Source organism: Carassius carassius, chromosome 26, assembly GCF_963082965.1.
Source record: "Carassius carassius chromosome 26, fCarCar2.1, whole genome shotgun sequence".
Classification (NCBI taxonomy): domain Eukaryota; kingdom Metazoa; phylum Chordata; class Actinopteri; order Cypriniformes; family Cyprinidae; genus Carassius; species Carassius carassius.
This window is the reverse complement of record NC_081780.1, coordinates 18,964,283-18,981,320: the sequence shown is the minus strand read 5'-3', so window position 1 is coordinate 18,981,320 and position 17,038 is coordinate 18,964,283. Positions and strand designations below refer to the sequence as shown.

The window sequence follows — 17,038 nt, the reverse complement described above, 5'->3', positions numbered from 1 at the left end:
ACAACCTACCGAACAGTTCATAAAAAGTGTATGAGATAAATCAGTTTGAGGTCGTTTAGTGCGGAGTAAATTCAGTTTGTCCTACAGATATGAATAATAGCTCAAATTTTATGCAACTTTTTTAAGTAGCTGGACTGATGATTTTCACTTGGCAGATGGATATGAAAACACTGACAATGCTTTTAACAGCTATTTAAAGTTTTGTGACTTCTGAAAGTTGCAGCACAAAAGCAAGGTTTGAAACAGAATATATTAAAGAACACATTAATTTTCCTTCCAGCATCGTATAACATGTTTTAACAAGATCGGTTGTTATAATGTAATGACTACTGAAACCCCCAAGTGCCCCTCGTATAATTCACATGCATGGCGATGATACAATAGAATCTTTTACACAGCAGTGCTCAGAGGAGGGTGGAAAGAGACAGTCTTAGCCTCGGGAAGCTAGAAATGAGGCTTAACAAAGTCATGTCTTGTGAGCATGAATGTATGCTGGAATTACACAGCTTCAGTTGAACAAATATCTCTGGGGTTCATTTCCGCTATTGCTAGGGGTTGCCAGCCCTTGTATAATAGAGAGTCCCATATTTGAGAAAACAGAAATGTGTTCTGCTTGTCCCTGTTTTTGTGTCTTACGTACTGTGGATGATACATTATTTAATTGCTTTTGAATTAGATTCATGAACTGTAAAAATGTAAAATGACCAATTAGTAAGAAAAGCAAATGTTGTAATATGGTTCTGAAATCTAGACACCTAACATTGGCTATTTAAATGGCAACTCTTGATAACAGGATTAAGGAAGATGAAGGCAAGGCAGCCACTATTCAGACCTGTTTACACCAAGACAGATATTTGCTGCTGAATTTGGCCAAGGACCGCTCTGGAGAGATTACCACACACTAGGCTCACGGGGAAAAAAACTGTAGAGGTAAGCCAAACAGATTTAGAATTTTGGCTTTTGCCACATTCAGAGTGTGAATATGGAAACAGTTAGAAAACAGAAACAGAAAGTTAGAAATATGCTACTGTCAAATTCTATTGATAACAACTTTGTGTCTAAATGTCAGGCCCTGTCCCATACACAACCTCACTCCTCCCGGTCCTCCTCTGAGTTTACACTTCACCACATCGACTGCTAGATTGGTTATTAGTCTGCTGTGAAGTCTTCAGTGAAAGCTTCGGGAAAAGGGTTCATCAAGGGTGCATGGCAGCTACAATAGAGGCACTCTTGAGTATGCCACTGAAGCCTAAAATGACAAATTGGACACCTTAGGATCTTGTGGACCACCAGACCATGAATTCATATCAAGTGTGCCATTTAGGATTGGGCCTTTGTCGAGCCATTTTTACCAACACAAGTTAGAACAGCTAGATGGTACCATAATGTCACTGTAGCATAAAACCTCATGAAGACTGTATCATATATCAAAATAATATAAAAATATATCTATCTATCTATCTATCTATCTATCTATCTATCTATCTATCTATCTATCTATCTATCTATCTATCTATCTATCTATCTATCTATCTATCTATCTATCTGCAGTGTTGGGGAAGCTACTCTGAAACTATAGCTTGATCAAAGAGTAGGGGAATTCAGTTTGATTGGGAACATTTTCAAATCCATTTAAATGACAAAAAGGATCCCAAACTCCCAATCATTTGATTTTGTAAACACAATAATGAAATACCGTATAGTTAACTAGTTATTTTTGTTATATTAGTATATTGCTAGAAACTTAACACCAATGCAAGAACAAAATGTATGCAACCTAAACAGGATACGGAGGAGTCATAAAATAAGCAGGTTAAACTCAAAGCACACGTAGTATTTACTGACTGTGAATGGAGACATCGGTCATCAGCTGGGCACATAAACACTGTGCTTTGCATAAATTCAGCTGCAACCATCCTTTGCCAAATGATAATATATATATATATATATATATATATATATATAAAGAAACAAAGTCTTCAGAGTATGAAAATAGACATAGTGGCAGGATTACTTGAGTCTACACTTGCTAGATGGACTGTAGAACAAATGCAGTTGATTCTTAGTCAACAAACTGTACAGTAGGCTGTTGTTTGTTGTGATATAGGGTTTGATAAAAAAGTTATATGAAAGTAATAAACCCTGTAACTCCGATGATGATGGGCTTTGAATGTGTAATCATGTTGTTTGTAGTATGTAAATGTTGCTAATTAGTAATCACTGAATACATCAAGTAATGTTCAATGACACAATTCTCCACTGAGACGTGCTGCACACTAATCATGGAAATCCATGCACAACTGCTGTACTGTATACATATATATATATGTATACAGTACAGACCAAAAGTTTGGAAACATTACTATTTTTAATGTTTTTGAAAGATGTTTCTTCTGCTCATCAAGCCTTTGCACAATCCTTGTGCAAAGCAATAAAGCCAAGCTTCACTGTAGGTTGTTTACAATTGCCAAGAATGCTGCAACCTTGAGCAACAATACAAAACTGTGATGAGATCACAAGTGTCTGTATATTATTAGACATCAATGCAATATTGCCATCTGTCATTCTTACTGTATTTCCCAGTATTGTTAAGTGCATGGGCTTGCATCTTATTTTCAAAGATTTTCTTAAACTGAATGTCAGATATGTCAAAATACTGTCACTGTGATCTTACTACATCCCATTCATATATAGTAGCATTTTGTAAACCATCAAGCCAGGAAAGATTTTGAATCATGTTTCCGAGATGTCTTGTCAGGCGCAACCATGCATCACAGTCTGGCAGCCAGTTAAGGATTTGGCAAAACATTTGCATGATTGAATGCAGTTGACTTCAACACAGTTACCTCGTCCCTAACATGCATTTGTCGAGACAGTGCCTTTTCTTCAGACAAGTACCTATATGACTTCGAGAAAAATCCACCAGCCTTTTTATAACATTTGCATTTTTCTCCATTTTGTCCTGAAGTTTTTTCTGACTGTAGGAAGTTATTATTTTTATTTGTATTTTTATTTTCAACAAATGGTCAGTGTTATCAGGATGTTGTTTGCCTTAGGACATCAAACTAAATATTACATGAGCAGATTTCACATTTAAAACTCAGATTTTCATGGTAAAAAAAAAAATAGATAGATAGATAGATAGATAGATAGATAGATAGATAGATAGATAGATAGATAAACTATATATTTATATTATTTTTATATATGATACAATTTTATTTATATATAAATACAAATTTAAATTAAATAATAAAAATAAATTTTTCAAACTGTCAAAAGTTGCATGTTTAGTAATGGTTATTAATTTTTTTTTTTTTTTTTTTTTTTTTTTTTTGCATACAATATTTTTATAATTTTGGTAAAAGACTTATGAACTCCTAAACTTATGAACTTACTGTATGTGGTAGGGCTTGTCTTTTTTTCTTTTTTACCTTAAATGACGTATTATGTTATATGATGTAATTTTTGGGATATGTTAAAAAAGGTGAATAGGTTGCCTGTACAGCTTTTAAAAAAGTAATGGGACAATAGAGTGTACCCTATTTGTGAAAAGTGAAATTAGTGTAACATGTTATTCCCATGTCTGTTTATAGCGGAGCGACACATTTTTATCCATCTGTTTCAGTCTTACTATCTGCTTCTCTCTCTTCCTTCTTTTTTATCTTTCATCCACTTTTCAACCATGTTTCCACCCCAGACATTTCCTGTCACAGCCCGTGAGCGACCACGCGTTGATGTAGCCCTCCAGGAATTCAAAACGCCAGGGTGGCATTTTCTTTCAAGCAATTGGTTTCCTCAATAATAAAGAAGTGGAGTCATTTTAACAGCACGCTGCAAGTATGTTAGTAGTCTTTCCTGTCTTTCAATGCCCCTAAAGCAGTGTGTGTGTGTGTGTGTGTGTGTGTGTTTGGGGTTACAACTGATCATTAAAATTCACACCCTCATCGTTACATCAACCAAAAATGGAGCCAGATTGTTAGCAGTGTGCACGTCCCCTTAAATGAAGAAGACCCTTGTGTGAAATGCCAAAAGTGATGTTTTATGCATGCTACTGTGCCTATTAAAACTAATACCAAATTTAAATTAGTTTATGGTTTAACAAACAGATTTAAACAGCAATTAGTGATCAAATTTATGACAGCCTGGAGGACACGTCAGGCAACCGGGGCAAGTTATTAATAAACACCAAGCATTCATTCATTCATTCATTCATTCATTCATTCATTCATTCATTTATTCATTCATATGAACCAGTATTTACTGTACCATCACGTCTGAAAAGTTTTCTGCTAGCCATCAAATCTTTGATTTTCTACAGACTGTTTTACATAGAATTTTCTGAAGAACCAGCAATTTAAAAATAAAAACTTTTATGATAATCACACCCTTAATTACATTTGTAGATCATAATGTTAAGTACCCTAAATTTAAAGTGAACAATGACAGTGAAAACATTCTCTGTTATCCGGTCAAATAAGCAGACTGTAACTAACTACTGTATAGTACCCAACACAGTACATGTAAAAACAAATTGATTAATTTCACGAAACCATACTCAGTAGCAGGTCCGGCCCAGGCTCTGTTGGTGCCCTAGGTGAGATTTTTGATTTTTCTAAACTTTACTATAACATAACATAACATAACATAACATAACATAACATAACATAACATAACATAACAAATGGAGATGTTGAAGCGTCTTAAGCGTAAATATATTTTATGAGTGAATCTGTTAAAAATAGCCTATTGAAGAGACCAGACATGAGCTGATATTCCCACAACTATGCCTACAGTGACAAGTACAAGTGAGCAATACGAAATGCCTAAAATTGTCTAACAGACAACAAAGGCAACAAAATAAAGGCTACATTTTGTAATTTATTTGTACATGTTAGCCAGCTAGCTGGTTAGTCTAATTAGCATAAATACCTTTAATGTTGTCCATACAGTGGAACATCTCAGATTTAAACTTAATTATTTAATTTCATGAATGCTAGATTATAGTCCTTATCATGGTCTTTTTCAAAAGACACTTAGACAATGTTTGGTGAACTAAAAGCAAGCAGTAATGTTTAGGGTTAGAGCTAAACCTGTAGGAAAGTGGATCTCACGAGCCAGATTTGAGGATGACTGCTCTATATTGATATTTTTTTTTCTGCTCCTCTTTTTTTGCGTCACTTCCTGCCTTGTGCCACTTAATGTTTTTTTTTTAATTATTATTATTCTTTAAGAGCACATAAATAGCAAAACCATTTTAATTAATGCATTATGGTGATCTATTATATTTACATCATGATGCAGAAAGTGTTTAAATTAGTAAAACATGTTGTCAAGTCTTAGGACTTTTCTTTGATGTCAGTTTTATTTTATTCTATCATTAGGTCAATCAGTTTGATGATCGATCATTACTAAAATTATGTTAATTGTCAGAAATTCTTTTGCGTAATATATTTGGTTAGGAGCACACAATGGTAATGTTGTGCCCTAGGCAACTACCTATGCCGCCTATGCCACGGGTCGGCCCTGCTTAGTGGTATGATACAGCTCCAGTATGATATAGTTCCAGTCGTTCAACAATGCTTATAAAAATTTTAAAGTTAAACAATGTGTTACATGCATTTTAACTTTGCAAAGATTCCAGCACAAAAGTGACGACTATGGACAAAAAACCTTGTAAGTCCTTGGAGCTGATAAAATATTCATCCATAAAGATGCCTTCATTTCTGTAAGAGTTTCATGATGTGCTTACTAGGCCAGTATGAAATCTTGACAACTCCACAAGCCCACGTCTTTACCCTTTGATGCGGACAGTGGTGAAATTGCTCAAGCAGTGGAAAGGGCCATCGGGTAGCTTTTAAATAGCCAGGAACATTATAATGACTAAATGCTTATTGTACCATATAATACACTATTACTTTCTTTCTTTCTTTCTTAGCTTTTTTTTTGTTGGTTTACAACCAAAACCTTCAGCATTATGATCAAATTTGAATCTTTAATTACCAAAAATGGCTTCTGTTTACACCATGAAATGGTTTTGATAATGACCACAGAATGACTGAGAGTGTTGAATTTGTGCATTTGTGAATGTTAGAGCAATGTGTCAGACTACATGACCTGTTACCATGGGGGATGTGTGAATGTGCTGCATTGCATTGTGGGATGCTTTCAGTGGGCGGGGCTATGGCAATGCGGGTCGGGCCTGTAGCAGGTATGATTCATCAGGGCACATAATTGACCCTGTGGGAGGTGTGATGGAGGAGGAGACTTTGGTGGGCTCATCTCTTTTTTTTTCTGCTCTTCCATTTTTGTTTCCTGTTGTCCTGTGTTGTTTTCTTTTCATGTCCTTGTTTTCTATTAGTATTTCTTCTTCTTCGTCTCCTTTTCTTATTATTATTTATTTAATTTATTGTTAGCACACACTCATAAACACGAAGCACCATATGCTTTCAGCACCATCTGATTTTAAGGATGGTCAGGGTATCTTAGCATTTGCAGAAATGCAAAATTATATATAATATAATTAAACATAATATATATAAACATAATGTGTATATAAAATATTGTATAAATATAACATTTACATTTAATAATTTAGAAGACAATTTTAGCAAAAATCGACTTACAAATGAGGATAACAGAAGCAATCAAAACCAACAAAAGAGCAATAAAATGCAAGTGCTATGACAAGAATAAGTTAGCCCAACACAGTACATGTATATATATATATATATATATATATATATATATCCGTTTTGATTAACTGATTAAATTAATTTGACTAAAAACGTATTTTCTTTAACCATGAAAGTGAAAAGATGAAAACTACTATTTTCGGTTTCAAACTTTAACATAGCATTTTTAGGTTATAATAACATTAAAAACTCAAATCCAGATCTTGATTTTCAAAGATTTATTATAAAAGCTTTCCCAACATGCAATAAATCCATTGAATCAATATAAAAGTTTTTTTTTTATTTTTATTTTATTTTTTTTATATTGAAACTGTTAAAAATACATAAAGTAAGTTGATCCACATATGACAGCCTCTTGGTCAATACTAATCTTATAAATAAAAATAAATAAGTTTCTTCCCCAACGCAGAAACCACCACAGGTTCATCAATGCTGTCCAAGGAAACCTTTGTTTTTAAGTTAGAAAAAAAAAATGAGATTGCAAATGATAGAGGGTCGTATGATATTACAAATAGCAGTATAAATAAAGCCCAATATAAATATTTCATACTGTAGTTGTACCTAGAATATGATGATGATGATTAGTAGCTACTACTCTCATTAACAACTTGCATCACTATGTATCATTCTTCCCCGTTATATTAATTCATGTTAATCTGGGTATTAAGTAAGAGTCTTCCTCTTTCCCGGTTTTCGTTTCTGTTTTTTTTTTTTTTACACCTTTTGGAACACAAGTTTAAACAATGAATATGTGGCTCTAACAAAGAACAAACGTGTGTCGAGTAGCATCCAGAGGAGGGTGCCAGCGGACAGAACAAACCCCTCTCCATATCATTCATTAAACTGTCATTACAAACAGACTTTGTCATCATAAAGTGCTTGATATTAATTTGTATAGCTGCAGTACAGCATGAGTACCATTCTGCTATTGCTAACCTCAGCTAACCATATATTTCCCATCTCTGTTGCTTTCTGAAACAAACACAATCTTCTGTACAAGGATGACATTTGTAGCGGATACTTTGAAGATATTTTGCTGTGAGATGCTAATATAAAGAGGCAGCGACTGCATGACTCACTAGTGGGAATGCAGACCTAATTTCGGTTGCGTTTGTGCATTCAAGGCTCGCTATAAATAAACAAATCAACCAACAGAACTTGGTTTGTGTCCCTGCGTTTATGTTTTCAATCTCCTCTGCGAGTAATACCAGCTCGAGCTGTGAGATGCCAGTCTGGGGTCTTGACAGCAACTCAGACATAGATGTCGTGCAGTGGGCAGCCCATCTAGATGAAGATTAATATCACAGACAACAAGCAGGTCGGGGCAGAGCTGCAGAAGCTGATTTGCTCAGATAGACAGAGAGAAACAAACACCCCCCCCCCCCCCCCCCCAACACACACACATAAAAAAATATATAATAAAAAAAAATAAACATAAATAAAAAAATAGACTGCTAACCACAACAAGCATCTAAAACATTGACTGTAGCCAAGCAGAGAATAAAGCATGCTATCACAGGAGATCAACTGAGTTAATGCAGAAATATCTATGCACATATTTACATGTTTATCAGCTCAGAAGAGAATATATATATATATATATATATATATATATATATATATTATTATTTATTTGTTTATTTATTTATTTAACCTGTACAGTATGTGTGTGTGTCTTCTGGTGCAGTCATGTGGACTACAGAAAAAATAAAAATGAAACCTGTCCTAAGCGAGTCAAAGTTTTCAATAAAAAGACACCATCTCAGCTAAAGAAATAAATCACCTGAGCTTTTAATTGACTCAGAATATATACGTAGATAAACTAAGTTGGTTTCAGATAACAGTTTTCTTACTAATGTGAAAATGGTCTGAATACATCCTATTTTTGCAACTATGTGTAGTACTAAAGTGGTCTCAGATGAAAGGTCATTTTTACTTTAGAATTTAAGGTCTGTTAAATTTATAAAACAATTATAAGATTTTAAATACCTTGTTATAGATTGTAGAAAATATTGTAATAGTGAAGTGTATACACGACTTCCCTTGCCCTTGTGTGTTCAGGTTACAATATACTGTATGCTATAAACACCATGGACAGACCTGATTTCGCTGGGAGGTTTCAAGATATCAATCATGTCTGTGCGCTTACGAGAGGGGTTGTGTGAGTTTGCCTTTGTATGTCTCTGTATTTGAATAAGCATTTATGACTGCTTGTGGATTTATTTATTTATTAAATCTTATCCTTGCAATCGGATGAAGCGATTTCTTTCTTCTTCTACTTCTTCTTCTTCTTCTTCTTCTTCTTCTTCATTTTAGTAATGTCTGTTAAGTTCAATACTGCACCATATTATAATAAGATCCAGCAGGTATATTTCTGGATCATAAATACACGTTCCCTACCCTTGAGTAGCAAGTAAAATATATATGTGCGGTCATGTCTAGGATATGCTTTGGCAATTCCGTTTTCATGTGCTCTGGAGGATCCATGATTTTGTTTTTAGGTGTGTATGTGTGAGTGAGTGACACGACAGACACTATACATTATCCTTAAGGTCACATCAAAGAAGTGTTACACATCCTTTACACACGTAGAAGACGCATCGCACACACCGCAAACTCACCGCAGTATACGATGAGAAGCGCCGTCAACAGCAGCACAGCCCAGAAAGTTGTCGACATCCTCGGCCAGTTAATCGCATCCTTACGCTTAATCGATCTGACCGCCGGAGCCATGGAAACGCGTGTCGTGAAATCGGCGATAAATTCAGCGTTACAAACACTCCCGTCCTCTGAGGAAACGTCTTTCTCCACGAGTGATTCTTAAAAAAGACATTTTGAAAACAGACCGCTCATTTCAAAATCCCCTCAGTAGTCTTTAAGTCCAGTAAATCGAAAATAAAGTCTCTAGTTGATGCGTGATCGAGTCAGTGTATCCTGGGAAACGGATAATCCAAAAACAGGAGCGTGAATTCAGATTTTGTCATGAATATTAAACTGTCCGCTGCACAGTGTCCACCACGTCAAAGCTCTGTACATAAAAAGGAAAATATACTTGGTAAAGATTAAATAATTTACGTCGCAACGCCGTGAGAACTAGCTCAAGAACTGCTCAGTTGGTCTGTGAGGACGTGTTTGATTTTTCTCAGACTCCTAGAGAAAAGATCCCATCGCAAAGCGTCTGGATTTGACAAAATATTCGCTAAGAATGGATCGAAGTCCCGATCAAGAGACGACGAGGAACATAAAGCCCTGTGAGCAGATGAAATGGAAAGATCTAGAGAGCTCTGAAGCTGCGCAGACCTACATGAAGTGAAACTTCGTGCCGCCTCAACTTTTACTTACACGGCATACGAGCGACGACGCGAAAAACCACAACACTCCCGTTTTATTCCAGGAACCTGTTTAATTTGGCATTGCAGACATCGTCCTTGATTACAACTGGAACGTTCTCCGTTTGACGCGTCAAGCTGGAGAGCAGACGTTTAAACAGTTTTAATTTGGCATTCATATTATTTTACCCCACCACATTTTTTTCCCTTTATCTTTTATTTCATGCATCAGTCTTGTATGCTGCCATTCGTGGCTAAAAGGTTTTACACTTGGGTGTGTGTGCGTGCGTGCATGCGTATGTTTAAATAAAACTTAAAATAAATAAATAAATAAATATCTACGAAAACTTAGAGCAGGGAGAACATCGTTTTGGAACTTTTCAGCACCAAAAGTCTGGACAGCTCCCACTCCCACTATTGTCTTTATAAAGTGGCCATATTAGGGATCTCAGTCACTATTAATGCCATTCTATACATAGAGAGAGAGGAATAGATATGTCTACCTGATCTGACATTTAAAACTAGTTAATAACAATAATAATAGTTATAATTTGTAAAACACATTTAAGTACTTTGTTTTCTCAGTTCCCCTCTAGGGATTAAAAAAAGATTAAAAAAAAAAAAATCATTATATTCTATATCAGAGGTTATTTCTGTCATGTCAGATGCTTCCATTGATGGTACCACACAAAATATTTTACAGTGTTTATTCACACTTGGAGTAATAGCAAGTGTGACAGTATTTTAAATTACAGTAAGTTGATAGATCGATAGATAGATAGATAGATAGATAGATAGATAGATAGATAGATAGATAGATAGATAGATAGATGTACATCATAAAAGTGATAACCCACATTATTGTTATTACTATTACTATTATTCAAATTTAAGAGCCATCTGTACCTTACTTACCCCCTCTCCCTCTGTTTTAAAATATGAAATGACAGTACGTCATTAATTCTTTGTGGGAAACTGAGAAAAAAATGGTGTCAAACCAATTAAAATATTCAACAGGTTTCAGATAAGACAAATATATTCTTAATATAGCCAATTTCTAGTGAGTGTAGAATTACAATAGCTGGAGCTGTTCACATTATGTGGTGCTGAAACCTGTATATACAGTTTCTCATAGAACCATTACTATCCACTTTTTTCTTGCCATGAAAATGGGCGTGGTCATTTGTAAATTCTATAGGTCTAGCTTTTGGTCTCATCTTCATCCAGCTATATAGCTGTATAAAACAGTTTGTTTTGGTGCTTGATATTGGAAATTGGTGTGTCTTACCATACTATTTTAATGTATTATCTTAATTATGAACACACTGGTTTGTAGTGCAAAGAGTTTTACCATTTACTGCACACTGTTGTTCTTCTCATTATTTACCTATAGTGACTAATGAATCAGAAATCTCGCCCATAGACTTCCACATTTAAGAAAATGGTTGAAAAGCAGTCATGTGTGAGTGTGTTATGTGTGTCATCATAATGTTCTATCATTCTACATACAACTCGCATATCTTGGGGAAGCCAGTCTGATTTTCTTTCCTAACTACTCTGATTGCAGCTGACATTTAATTACAAACTTTAGATTTAAAAGAACTTGGAGGAAATAAGATGTCTATTTCAATATTAGAATTTCTAATTTTACTCGCAACATTGGGGTCTCTGTGACCCTAAACATGACTTCAATATCAATATCAACAAAACTGAAGTTTCAGTGAAACTATTTATTTTGCTTTGTATTCAGCTTATAAATAATTGTAAGAGTACCCACTGAAACTTTTTCAAAGAGATTAGTTTATTAGTGGAGACATGAACCAGATTTAGAAATGCCACATGACTTTGCAGGTTCTTTGAGGTGTTTCACCCTTCCCCTGTCTCTTCCAAGAGTGACTTTCCATTCCCCTATGTCCCTTTCAGGAGTTTGCACTGCTCTGTCTCTCTGGTTGTGCAGTGCACTACTTAGCAGGAACGCCTCTTTATGTAGTCACTTGTGATAGACTGAGCATTGACCTTTCACATCACTCTTCTTTTGATCTTTCCACACTCTGCTTCCCCTGTATCAGAATGGAGATTTGTCTTTGAACTCCAGCATGGAGTCTTTCCTTCTGTCTTTTCTCTTTTATTTACTTTATTTCTCCCAATGACAAATACACAAACCCACACTGATAGCAAAGCTTAGACTGCAGTATGTTTTTTTGGAGAGCTTATTATCAGTGGGCAATTAAAGTTACAGTTCACTATAAAAATGAAAACTGTCATGATTTAATCACCTTCATGTTATTTCCAATCTTCTATTATTTTCATTGTTACCTGCAACACACACAGATATGTTTAGAATAATTTTCACATTGTTATTTTGCATAAAAATCAAGAAAGTATTGTGGTACTTTTAATAATTTTCTAAAAAAGAAAAAAATTTAAACATTTTTCCAACTTGAAACTAACAAAAATAGCTCAAATGATGAGATGAGTTCAGCAGTAGAGCAGAGAGAGACGTTTTCAAATTACATGGAAAACATTTTTAACAGCCAATATCACATGCAGGGAACTTTCCTTCTATTATTGTTTTAAACATGAAGAATACAAGTATTTCAATATTTCAGGCAATTTTAAAATATAAATTCTATTTAGTCAACTTTTAGTTAAATATTTAAGAGCACACATTTGTAACATATTAACCATATGTATAGCCTTACCCCCCCCCCCTCCAAATATGTTATATTTGTATTTCACTCAAAAGACACATTATTTTACCATGTCTCCATCATTGTTTTCCATAACATGAGTAGCATGTTTAGAATGCATACTGAATTCTGCACAAACTTTTAATAAATGTCACTTCTTTAACACTCTAGATCAGTGATCCTCAAATCTGGCTCACCAGATCCACTTTCCTGAAGAGTGTGGCTCTAACCCTAATTCCCCACACCTGAGTTTGCTAATCAATGTCTTCAGGATCAGTAGAAAATCACAGGTAGGTTTGTTTGATTAGGGTTGTAGCTAAACTCTGCAGGAAAGTGAATCTCGTGAGCCAGATTACTAGGATCACTAGCTCTAGATCATAATAATTACCAGTGTGATACCTCACAATACTCACTACATGTTCACACTTAAATTGTGTGCATTACATACCTGACAAAAAAGGAAATAATTGTGTTTAAGGACACAGAGCAAGGAGTAGACCTGGGAACTTGCTGGCTTTTATTTTAGCCCTCAGAAGGAGGAGTAATTTCAGAAATGTCAGTTGAGTTCACTTCTGAATCTATGCTAAATTTGGTGTAAAATGTTTGACTGACTTTGTGAAAATGCTTTATAATAATAATAAAAAAACATGGTAAATATTGCTATATTTGTGCTGTGTAATATTGTAGTGGAATAATTACTGATATATTAAAAAATCTTAATTTTCCAAAATAACTTGCATCCCATCTGAAGTGGCTTTGGATTATGTCACAAATTTCTCTTTCTTTTCAACCCCCTCCTCTTCTAACAGTATGCTGGGGGGGTGGGGGGTGGGGGGGAGACAACCTAAAATTGTTACATCTAAATTAACATTTTTCCTAAAGTAAAATGGTTAGAGACTTGGACTAGACACCTAAAAGGCACCGGTTCAAGTCTTGGTGCTGGCAGGAGTTGTAGGTGGGGGAGAGTGAATGAATAGCACTCTCTTCCACCCTCAATATCCATAGGCACTGAACCCCCCAGTTGCTCCCCAGGTGCTGGATATATATAGCTGCCCACTGCTCCGGGTGTGTGATCACGGTGTGTTCACTTCTCAATGCTGTGTGTGTGCACTCGGATGGGTTAAATGCAGAGCACCAATTCCGAGTATGGGCTACCATACTTGGTAAATGTCATGACTTTCAAATCAGGTAGAAACAGCTCTTTAATGTAAATATTTCACATTACCATCTTTTATAGTTTCTTTATTCTTAATGTATGTTTTTAAAAACTGCCCTTTTTTCCCTATTGAAAATCCTGTTTCAATTAAAAATAAAAGAAGTTGCAAACTGTAAGGGGAATCTAAAGAGACATAGATACTTTGTGTAAAAAATTTGAAATCCCTCTTCATGAAGAGGTTTATCCTAACCCAACTGTTTTGACCCTGGAGAATGACCCCCAGTTACCCTGATCATGTCAGGTTCAAGAGTAATCAACAGTCAAACCAAGATTTGTTAGTTCTCATTCACAGAATAAAATGTCCATTTATATATCTTTTTTTATTTTTATTTATTTTTTTTTTTTTTTGCGGTGATGGTAATTTCCTTCTGTAGTAATTTAATCTCAGAAACAATGCGGCTTGTTCCAAAGGCAAGTGTGAGTTGTGGAAATATGGGATCTCTGCCTGCGGTATAAAATAGCATCGTTATTTCCAGATCTAATGGAAGCATGTTATCAACATTTGACCATGTTCTCTGAGATCTGGTCTGAAATGATTCTTTATAACCCAAGATAAATGGGCTGACTTGCAATCTAGCAAGCATGACTTAGGGTATGTAGTTCATAGCACACTAGCTCTTCTTCACTTGTTACAATTGGAAATAAATATCTCTAAAAGATAATAGAGTTGAAACACTCTCACACTGGACTAACAAGCAAGTTGTATTACTGATCATTAGTTTTCTGTATTCACTATTATACTATAACATCCATTTATTATTGAATCTTGCCTGCAGCCTTTACATGACTTGGAAATGCAATAATTATTGACTTGTTTACTTGGGTGGAATTCAGACAGTAATTTCAGCAACAGCTCCATTCTGAAAGCCTAAAATATTGCTAGAAACATCCCGCAAAAAGCAAAACAAAATGAGATTTGCCATAACCAGTGAGGGTTTGGATGTTGCAAGCAAGCCAATATTTGCAAACGTGCAACCAAGCATCACTTTCTGATACCAGTCAAAAATCTACACAATTTTGTCTCGTAGTGTGTTTCATTTCACAAGCTGCTAGGTATACATGTGTGCAAATGGCTTTGTTAGAAATATTTGCATTGATTGTTCTCTGGCCAGTAAATGAACAGGCTTCTCAGAAATCATGACAGAAATTCTCTGTATGAACACTATTGTTAATAGTGCAGTATTCACTCGAACTTAAAAGCAGATTATTATCACATAATGAAGTCTGTGTCAACAATGACATGACAGAGTGGCTTCCCTCTCAAGAATGTTTTTCTTTTAGAATTATGAAAAAAAACTTTTAATGGGATCCAGACAATAACAATTATCAGCAGGCAAGCTCGCTTTCTTCTGAATATGGTCCCATTAATTGCATTTACGTAATTTCAAATGAAGTATGTCGAATGCTTTTAGTCAACGATTCCCAAACCAATTTGCATGGTAATGAATATATTTCATTGGGATCTGAAATAGTCCCTGGATGTGTTTCTGCTCTGGCTGGGAAATTATGAGCAGCATGTTCATGGGTTTGCAATGATTACAACCTCCTTCATGTATAAGTGGATATGTGTGTAAAACGTTAATTGTATTGCCCTACAAGTACAACACCAGTGCTTCAAGAGCTATAACAAACCAGCCTGATCTCACTGTTATACTCTACATAGGTATATGTATGTAACACTTATGAAAAGTGCAGTACACATTTGGATAGATGCTGAAATGAAAGGATGTATTGACATCTGTAGAAATTTAAAGACAGGATTGTGTCAAGACAGAGATCTTGGGAAGTGTTCATTCAAGAAAGAGAGAGAGAGAGAAAGAAAGAAAGACAGACTTTCTGCTGAATTGAAGGCTCACAGAAGCATTTAGCCTCCATTATGCTTTACTAAAAAAAAAATTTGGAACAACCAGGACTCTTCCTAGAGCTGGCCTCCTGGCCAAACTGAACATTTAATGGATAAAGTATTTGGTTATGTATGGAGGAAAGCAGCCACTGCTCATCACCTGCAGAATATCATCCAGAAAGTAAAGTGTGCTGGTAGCAGCCTCATGCTGTGGGACTGCTTTTCATTAGCAGGATAGCATTAATGAAAACCTAGTCCAGAGCATTCAGAACCTCAGATTGGGCAGAAGGTTTATCTTCCAACAAGACAATGGCCCTAATCACACAGCAAGAGTGGCTTATAGACAACACTGTGAATGTCCTTGAGTGACCCAGCCAGAGCCCGGGCTTGAACCCTATAGAATATTTTTGGAGAATTTTGAAAATGTCTGTCAGCCCCTATCCATAAGGTGAAGAGGAAAGGAGAAGAAATAAGATGTTCAAAGCTTGTCGCATCATATCCAAAAAAAAAAAAAAAAAACTTTAAGATGTAAAGGTACCTTAACTAGCGTAAGTGGTGATGTAAGGGTATGATTATTTATGCAAAGTGTGTATTTGAGTTTTTCTTTTTTTAATAAATGTGCTTTTTTTGCGTTGTCATGGTGTATGGTATGTAGATTGATGTTTTTTTTTTTTTTTTTTTTTTTTTTTTATACATAAGGCAACAATATAAGGGAAGTCATGGCCTAGTGGTTAGAAAGTTTGACTCCTAACCCTAAGGTTGTTGGCTTGAGTCTTGAGCTGGCAATACCATGACTGATGTGCTCTTGAGCAAGGCACCAAACCCCCAACTGCTCCCCAGGTGCTACAGCATACATGGCTGCCCACTGCTCTGGGTGTGCGTTCATGATGTGTGTGTGTTTGTGTGTGTGTGTGTGTGTGTGCGCACGCACTTTGGATTTGTTAGATGCAGAACATGAATTCTGAGTATGGGTCACCATACTTGGCTGTATGTCACGTCACTTAAAAAAATAAAGGGGTATGAGTATTTTTGCAAGGTTCCCTCTCTCACATGCTCTCTCTGTGTGTGTAGTCAGTTTTGTAAGTTTTAGTGTCAGGACAAACACATGCAAGTAGTAAAGTGCAGAGTCGTACTTACATGTGAATACTCAGGAGCAAATTTTTGAAAGAATGTATGAATTTGACCGTAATCCACCTTTATTCTACATCATTCAAACAGTCTACAGTCAACAGTCTAGCATACTGTGTCATGTCATATAGTTTATA

At 35.5% G+C, this 17,038-nt stretch overlaps 1 protein-coding gene across 1 annotated transcript in view; it reads right to left on the bottom strand.

Moving 5' to 3' along the window:
• tafa5a (TAFA chemokine like family member 5a) overlaps positions 1 to 10,092 on the bottom strand; it is a 168,587-nt gene extending 158,495 nt beyond the window's left edge. Inside the window, exon 1 of the mRNA XM_059511507.1 lies at positions 9,317 to 10,092. Within this exon, the coding sequence (XP_059367490.1) occupies positions 9,317 to 9,428 (112 nt within the window). The 5' untranslated portion in view covers positions 9,429 to 10,092. The remainder of the gene's footprint in view (positions 1 to 9,316) is intronic.
• Positions 10,093 to 17,038: the final 6,946 nt, after the last annotated feature.